Raw genomic sequence first — 8,942 nt, forward strand, 5'->3', positions numbered from 1 at the left:
ACGCACACACGCACACACATGCACAAGCACACGCACTCTCTTGCGAGGACAATAGCATTTTCAGGACAGCGATTTCACGGATGCAATCTTTACGATTTGTTATCATTTGTGTTGTTTGTTATCAAAGCCGCAAACGTTGCAGATCTACGAGCTCTCAACAGTCTTCGGGGCATGATGACACAGACACGTATAGCTATAACTATCAGGCATAATAATCATCAACCCCCGACCTCTAAAGGTCTAATCCCTATAGTATACCTCCTCAATTTAACCATATATATAAGACCACCATTTCCCTTGAGAAAATGTGGCCCTCACAAGTATAGTACAGTACACACGCGCACACATGTACGCGCTCGTGCAACAGGAACGCACACTGTCCTCCACAGGCAGTTCTAGACAGAATGGGCTCACTGCGTTGTGTCTGACTGTGATCATTGGCATGGACTTGTGCATACATATGGCCATAGTGAATGCTCTCTCTCTCTCTCTCTCTCTCTCTCTGTGTGTGAGTGTGTGTGCGAGCGTGCCTGCGCGCCTGCGTGCGCGGCGTGCCTGCGCGCGTGTGTGAGTCACTATAGAGGGAAGTGAATGTCTGAAAAATGTCTCCTAAATCAGAACTGCAGTGCATGATGTAAAGTTATATGAAGCCGTGAAGCTGTAACACTGCAATATGGTACACCAGTAAAACATTATTTTAGGGCTCGTGTTTATGTTGCCTCCGTTTTATGACGTCGGCCGAAATGCGATGCATTGAACCGGTACTGTGTAGATTGGCTTATTTGTTTTCATTTTATACCTTTTTTTCTCGAAAAGCCAAATATTAAATAGGGCTTATAGTTATGTTTTTTATTTTTATTCAATTTGAGTTACTAATGGTAAAATAATGTAGCGGAATATATAAAAAAAGTAGATAATTCCCGTGTCGAAAAACTGAAATACTCGAGTAAAAGCATCTCAAACTTGTACTAAGGTACACACAGTATCCGAGTACACCTACTTATAGTGACTTTATACACCCCTGCCTCATGGACACCCATCACCGCCTTTTAGCGGTTATAGAGACTCGGATGCTTGAACCGAGATAGCCATCTTGTCACATTAACATAAATCTCATTTCGCTGCAGGACTACACATGACTATATAAATCTCCTGGAACATCGGCCGGCATTTAGGAGCTATACCGGGGTGGTATAGCGACCTGGGGATTTATTCTGATGTTCTTATTGGAGCTTGCACAGGACTATATACTGTGAGCAGTCTGGGGGTGATTAGTGAGTGTCCTCAGGCATTTTCCTCTCTCTCTCTTTCAATCAACTTCCCCATTCGCACCTCTTCTCTCCTCCCCAACACACTTGGACTTAAGGACTTTATCTCGTACGCAAACAGAATTTCCAAATAATATCAACACGGTCACGCCGTAAATCAATGCAGCATCTGAGATGCATGTCAGGAGCGTGCACACGTGTTCTTTTTATTTTAAATGATCAGAGAGATCATTGAGAGAGAGAGAGAGAGAGAGAGAGAGAGAGAGCCTCATTTACAATGATGCCAAGATTACGCATATACGAATAACATTTAAAGTAAAAGACAATATTCGCAACAATCGGTTCAATCCGTTAAAACAGTTACATGACCACATAGAAGAGGTTCCGAGAACCAGACGCAGCCATGCTAAAAAGCAGTCTTTCCCTGCAGGTTCAGATTCTGTCCGAGGAAAACCAGAAGGACAAGTATACTGTAGATAATCCATTTGCTGGAGCGAGCTAGAATGCGACCATATAGGGTTCCGAGCTGAAATACACGGTGGTAATTTTCTCTCAGTCAGAGATGAGAGAAAATGATGTCCTGACATATAGTGATGAGAATTGTAATTGACACCAGTAATAAACCCCAGAGCTGAGTGGTAGACAAGAGTCCCAGGGAAGTGAGTGGTATAGAGGCAGCTGCATATATCAGTGATTTTCAACCTTTTTCCCATCATTATTATTATATTATTTGGATGAGATTTAGCCTCTCAGACCCAAAACTTTAAGAATATTTTGCTATCGTTGGAGAGGATTCTGCATGTCCACAACGAGAGACAACATGCAAACGTTGATCAAAGTATACCCAATCGTCTTCTTTCGTGTAATGCCAAATGTTTAACAACAATTTAACTCTTGAGAGCGTAAAATGAAACGAAATGGACACGTATGGGTCCTTCCCCCCCCCCCCCGCCCCCCCCATCAAGAGTTAAAGATCCATATATGGTTGGTTACCAACTCTCTACCATTTTGCTGGGGACCACCTGGACCATCCCTTCAAGGACCCCACTGGTTGAAAACCACTGCGAGATATATCATACTATAATCATCATTCTAACAATGTCTGAATGTCAGAAACACCGCGTTATCTCATCATTGCCTGCACCAATCACTCCCACTTTTCACACAGGCATTGACCATATGAATATGGAGGTCTAACCGGAGCCCTTTTTTCGATTTGACACATTAATGATTATTAATGAATTTATTAGTGAATAAAAACAGCCGTTTACAGCCGTTTACAGCCGTTTATCCGTGGTCTATCTCCGACCGAGCAACACTATTAGCACACATCTCTCCATGCCAAAGAAAATTTGCACGCTCCCAGAATCCGGCTAGGCTACATTTTACCGACGCAACTGTCATATTTACTGTACAAATATTGTTTTTACATCACCACACGATCCCACAGGCAAAGTACCCCCCGCGGCCACAAGGGGGGGGGGAAATATCTCACAACGGGTAAGGGCTAGTTAGTATATATAATATATCGTATATATATCTCAGAGTCCGAACCAGTCGGTGACCCCTCCTCGGGCGGGAGCGGGCTTCTGACGCTGCTTCTCGTCCTCCAGGAACTTCTCCTGCAGGGCCTCCACGGAGGAGCCGACCTCGGCCCGGACATCTTTCCTCTCCGGGAAGATATCCGGGAAGCTGAACGTCCGGCCCTGGCCCAGCTGCACGTAGGCCACCTTGTAGTCGGGCTGCTTCACCCGCTGGTTCAGGCGGTCGCGCCTCTTGTTGCTGCCGAACTGGATGCGCGTGCGCACCGCCGCGCCAACAACGCCGTAGATCCCCCGCAGGTAGTTCCGCACGTCGCACTTGGTCATCTCCATGGGGACGCGGAACTGCGCCGTGTCGGCGGGCTGCTCCTTCCCCGGGCGCACCAGCGTCAGGAACCAGCTGGGTCTGAAGATCCTCAGCTGGGGGTCGCCCAGCTGGTAGACGGGGTGTATGAGTCTCCTGGAAGTTCTGGCCGCCATGCTTATACGGTATATTATTATCTGACGGTGGAGTCGGTTATCGCGGAAAAGCCTCCCCTCAGCTTAAAACCGTGTTTGTCTCCACGTGCGTGTGACGTGACATCAGTATATCTCCATAATGTGTGCGTGTGACGGGGGCTATGCGTGTGCTTCGTTATATGGGGTCGACCACGTCAGAACGCCATGGCTACACAAGAGGTTAGAGTGCAATTAAGCGACTCCCTGCACTCCATATTCGGACCCGGAAGTCCCAGAGCCAGAGTTTATACGCAAACTCCGTCCACTTCATGGGGCCATGAAGTCTACATATAGACTTCTATTGAGCATGGGGATAACCGGAAGTTTACGGAATGCATTGGGAGTCTATGGGGACTCGTGCGAGTACATGAACCGCACGTGACCCGGGCTGTTTTCTGCCCCCTCAATATCGCAACTCTATATCTCTGGGAAGTCCATGGTCATGGAGCTCCTTATATGGATTCTTAAATCATTTGTTTGGGTCTGATGTCATGATGTCATACAGCACGACACACGCTCTATGTGGGTGTCGCTGCATTGGCAACTCTATATGTGGTTATGTCTGAGTCATAGTTAACTCTATGGTTATGTCTGAGTCATAGTTAACTCTATGGTTATGTCTGAGTCATAGTTAACTCTATGGTTATGTCTGGGTCATAGTGACTGCACCCGCGCTGGTCCACTGGCACTGACCAACCACATTACCTATACCATTATGGCAGTTTATAGGATGAGGCGTCACATACTACAGGATTTTATTACGATTCTCGGGCTTGCAAGCAGCTGACCATCAGTCTCAGAGAAGACACATTATTCCCCCGACTCGCCGCAGCTTGCTTGGACCGCTGCCAAGTGGAGTGAAGTGAATGAGTGAGCGACTTTGGTCCGCTCAGGGCTAGAGTGACCGGCTGGGAACCGCAGGAGTTAGTGTCAAAGTGTCCTTGAGCAAGACTCTGAACCCCTAATTGCTCCTGATGTGCAGGTTGGTGCCTTGGTGCATGGTTTTCCTCTGTCATCGGTGTGTGAATGTGTGTGAATGTAATGCACAATCTATGTAAAGCGCCTTGGATAAAGGAGCTATATAAATGCACCATTTACCATTTACTTGACATGGCCAAAGCATTTCCGGGGGTCCGGGAGGATAAGCTTGCCAGATAGTCGCTCAACCCGGCTTTAACACTTCAACCTCAGCATCCACATTTTGGGGGGGAGCATTCAAACCCCAAAATATAGCAGATCTACAAGCTTGTATTCTTGGCAATTTTTTGCTTAGAGTTTTGGTGAAGACGAATAAAAATAAATCACACCCGTGTGAAGTGAGGGGCGCTCTTATCATCATCTCATTCCGGCCAATGAGAATTTGCGTCCTCACCTTCGTCTTCAATGTTTGTGTTTATGCAAACACTCAAAACCGGCCACTCATTGTCAATGGCATTCGATGTTTGTGTCAGGACAATGTTTGTGTTTACACAAACCCTCGAAGCTGGACACATAGGAGTGGCTGTAGCGCCCCTCAAAAAAAAACATACAGTTTAACTGAAGTCCCGGGTCCTCTATATTCTATAAGACCAGAGGGGTTTAAGAGGAACCCATGGAGTCAGGACAGGCGTGGATGTCAGTCACAACATGCACGGCCCACAGTGTGGAGCTGAAAGCTATGCCTGCCACGGCACGAACACCCAGCTGCAGCTGGATGTATCATCATGTGTACAGCATGGCGGACATGCAAGCGGCCTCGTCACGGTGGCTGCATGCCCGCCAGCGGAAACCACGGGGACAGGGGAGGACTGCCACTGCGGAATGCCACAGTGCAACGCTTTAACTCTCCATCACGTCCCTGTAATAACACGGCTCCCGTAAGCTGGTGGGAACTGCTGGCAGCCGCGCTAATGACAGTTGTTCGCTCGGAATCGTAATGTGGACGCCGCCAGTGTGCGAAGGTCGGGGCCATGGGCACAGTCATGGCTTTATAGCCTCGCCAATTCCAATACACTCTCTCTCTCTGTCTCTCTCTCTCTCTGTCTCTGTCTCGTGCAGGCCAGTGGTGTGATGCAACATTGTGGCTGAGGCTGGGAGGGAGAGAGGGAGTCCTCCCAGGGCTCTAAACTTGGTCCGCTCCTGTTTTTCCCACATACTGTATAGGCTACACCAAATCTCCAACAGCAAACTCTGATGTGCTAAATTTGGCCAAATGTTCGCCCAGAAAATAGGGCTTGTATATAAGGCGATGTTGGCTCGTCGTCAGCGAGGCGCCTGTGTCAATGGAGGACGGGCGGACCTTTCCAGGATCGGCCCACTTGAAAAATCCCAACAGCGATCACGGCCCACCCATGCTGCTGTGTAAATGTGGCAGTTGGGTGGGCCGCGTGCAATTTGCAGGGCACGGTTACATTTCATTGATCGATCAATCCATTGTGTTCTGGCTTGGATCAATTGTGCTCCGAGTTCCTGTTCGTCACAATGAAAGCAAACATCTTGGAATGTTTTTAAAGAAACCTGGTGCTGTACATGTATATTATGGCGGCTATTTAGGGCGCGGCTGTGGCTCAGGAGGTATAGAGCAGGTCGTCCAATGATCCCTGGGTCGGCGGTTCGAATCCCGGCTCCTCCTCCCTCCTGTCCACATGTCGAAGTGTCCTTGGGCAAAGACCCTAACCCCACATTGCCTCCAATGAGTCGGTATGTGTGAGCTCGCCACCATCGGTGTTTGAATGTGGGAAGTGAGGACGCTGGCGTCGACTGTTCGCCGCTTCACCTCTTAATGTATGAATGAATGAACCATTTGTAAAGCGCTTTGAGCACTTGGAAAAGCGCTATAAAAATGCAATTCATTCATTCATTATTATATTATCAGCTTGTAGCTGCTTGCGTCATCCAGGGGGGTCTGCCAAGAGTCCACATGAGGAGTCAAAGGGTGGAGAACACTTGGTCCTGCACAACGCAATGTCCTCCCAAGTTGGCGGAATGTGTTATTATTCTTGCGTCAGCTTCCTGTTCAAACATTTGCGCTCATCGTTTTGACTTTTCTCTTTCTACAGGAACTGTCACGGCATGGCAAGCATTAGTCAGTGGTGTAAAGCAACTATACAGTAAGTACATGTATTTAACCCTGAAAAACCTCATGTTTCTATATCAGTGGTTCTCAAAATGTCATGTCAAGGACCCCAAAAATTACCGGTATAATTATGTAATGTGCCACCAACTCCCATCTGAAAATATGTTGTTCCAGGAACCTCGCAGAAGAAAAGATATGAGTTAAAAACGTTCACTCTGAAAGAATATACATTCAAAGATTTGAGGCACATTTACACGATTAAAAAAAATAGCAGATCTATACAAGCTCATAGCGCGGCGCTATGAGCTTGTAGATCTGCTATTTTTCAATAGATAAAGCATAACATAATGCAAGCTTAAAACACCAAAAATGTACTGTACTTAAATTACTGTTAATCATCTGCATTATTTAATGTACAAGTCGTCTACGCAATTAGAACATATAGAAGAATTGTTCTTTTGAAATGGGAATTCTAAAATGTGTTTTAAAGGTATTTAAAAACGTGAAGGGAAATTACAGACAGGTGGCAGCTGTAGTTCCAGGCTATATATCTTGCGCCACCCCTTAACCCTTATCCCTAAACTTATTTGCCATTTTTTACTATTTAAAAACGTATTCAAATAGTTAAAATAGCTGATCTACAAGCTCACAACATGTAGATGCAGATGGCTAGTATTTTAAAAAGATTTTCAAAATAGTAAAAAAAAAAAAGGCAAATAAGTTTAGGGATAAGGGTTAAGGGTGGCGCAAGATGGAGTCCTATCCACACTTTTCCTGGGCTGTGTGTGCTCCAGTTCCTGTTGATTTCATTGGATATCATTGGTCATCTGACCAGTGTCATTGGCTTTCATTGGATCAAATCGACAGGAACTGGAGCACACACAGTCCAGTGTGGATAACATTCGGAGGTTGTGGAACAGAACAGTTGTCTGGCTACACACGACGAGACTTATCTGGGTGAGTTAGAATGCGGACCATGTATAGGCTCAACTTTGAAAACGCCATTAGACACACTGACAAGGAATCGAAACTTTCCGAACGTCGGCCCCTTTATAAGTGACTTGTGAATTGTGCACTGTGCACCGAACGGAATGAACGCAGTCCTCCACAGGGGGACTGGCGGGTGAGCTGCTGGTAGTGACGGATGGTTCTGGCCCAGTTGTGACCAAAAGGTGGGCACGGTGGCAGTCCATTAACCCATTTAGGCCTGACAGTTTTCTGACATGTTTCTGTATTAGTGCTACATTTTTCAAAAATGGCAGACCTACAAGCTCGTAGCGCGCCACTCGGCGGCGCACTACGAGCTTGTAGGTCTGCTATTTTTCAATAGCTAAATTACAGCATAATGTTTAAAACACAAAAAGGGGTTACCGCCCAGAATGGCTTAAGCGCAGCGCGTCACATCAGAGCGATGTCTGCCACCGTGTACATCCATCCTAAAAAATCCACAGTGGAGCAATTAGAGGCCAGCAGATTTACAGCCTGTGTGCCGGGGGGGGGGGGGCAGGGGCGTGAGGATATACTGCAACTGCAGGGGCTCAAAATCATTGGTAAAACAAACAAAAGTTGTTTGTTTGTTTGCATTGATAACGTTGGAAAAGAAACATGAGTTTTGTTTTTTGATGGAATATTGATTTTGATATGGATACGTATATATAGGAACTCAAAGTGTAGCACCGCTACACTGGTTCGCATGCATAAAGTGAATGGGAAATCGAGTGTCAAAGTGACTTGGCAAAGTGAGTTTTCTGTTTGGATGTATGGGCTGTCAAGGCCAGAATATAGTACTTTTCTGCCACTCGGTATATAGGCGTTCCTTCATAACTTCCGGGTATTACATGATGATGTCACGCGCATATATACCCTCTATTGGTTGAATTTGAGTAATTGATTAACCCATTCTGACCTGAGATCAGATTCATACGAGGTTTCCACTGGACACACACTGGTCTGATGAACCCATTCTGACCTGAGATCAGATTCTAAAAAAAATTCAGTCGTTCTTCGATTTTTTAAAAATAGCAGACCTACAAGCTCATAGCGCGCCACTCGGTGGCGCGCTATGAGCTTGTAGATCTGCTATTTTTCAATAGCTAAAGCATAACATGATGCTAACACCAAAATGGGTGCCAGGTCAGAATGGGTTAAGGGTGTTTGGTCGTTGGGACCACCGCGGGCGGCCCCGTATATGGGGCCCCGTCAATATTACTCAAGACATAACCATATATTGACAGTAAACTCTGCACGTGCATTTGGCCCGCACCCATCTGATCACTTGTCTTAACCCATTCTGAACGGGAACTCCTTTTGGTGTTTTAAGCATTATATGTTTATCTATTGAAAAATAGCACATCTATACAAGGTCGATGTGCGCGCAAATCTTTTGAATATATATATTCTTTCCGAGCAAACGTTTTTTTTAACTCAAATCTTTGGGGTCCCTGGAACAACGTATTTTCAGATGGCGGCCGGCGGCCAATTACATATATTTTTAGGGGGTCCTTGACATGAAAGTGTTTGAGAATCACTGACACATAGAAACATGTTTTTTTTTCCCAGAAAACTGTCATGATTCAGACG

At 46.0% G+C, this 8,942-nt stretch overlaps 2 protein-coding genes across 2 annotated transcripts in view; both read right to left on the reverse strand.

Moving 5' to 3' along the window:
* Nucleotides 1-8,942, reverse strand: part of prkcg (protein kinase C, gamma) — a gene marked incomplete at both ends in the record, with an annotated part of 73,124 nt that overhangs the window by 60,383 nt on the left and 3,799 nt on the right.
* Nucleotides 2,810-3,289, reverse strand: LOC308317910 (large ribosomal subunit protein uL23m-like; the record flags this gene model as incomplete). Its single annotated transcript, XM_080767260.1, has 1 exon — nt 2,810-3,289. One exon carries the CDS (start codon nt 3,287-3,289, stop codon nt 2,810-2,812), a length of 480 nt encoding a protein of 159 aa, XP_080623386.1.

This window comes from Protomyctophum bolini, assembly GCF_963924005.1.
Source record: "Protomyctophum bolini genome assembly, chromosome: 7".
Taxonomy (NCBI): domain Eukaryota; kingdom Metazoa; phylum Chordata; class Actinopteri; order Myctophiformes; family Myctophidae; genus Protomyctophum; species Protomyctophum bolini.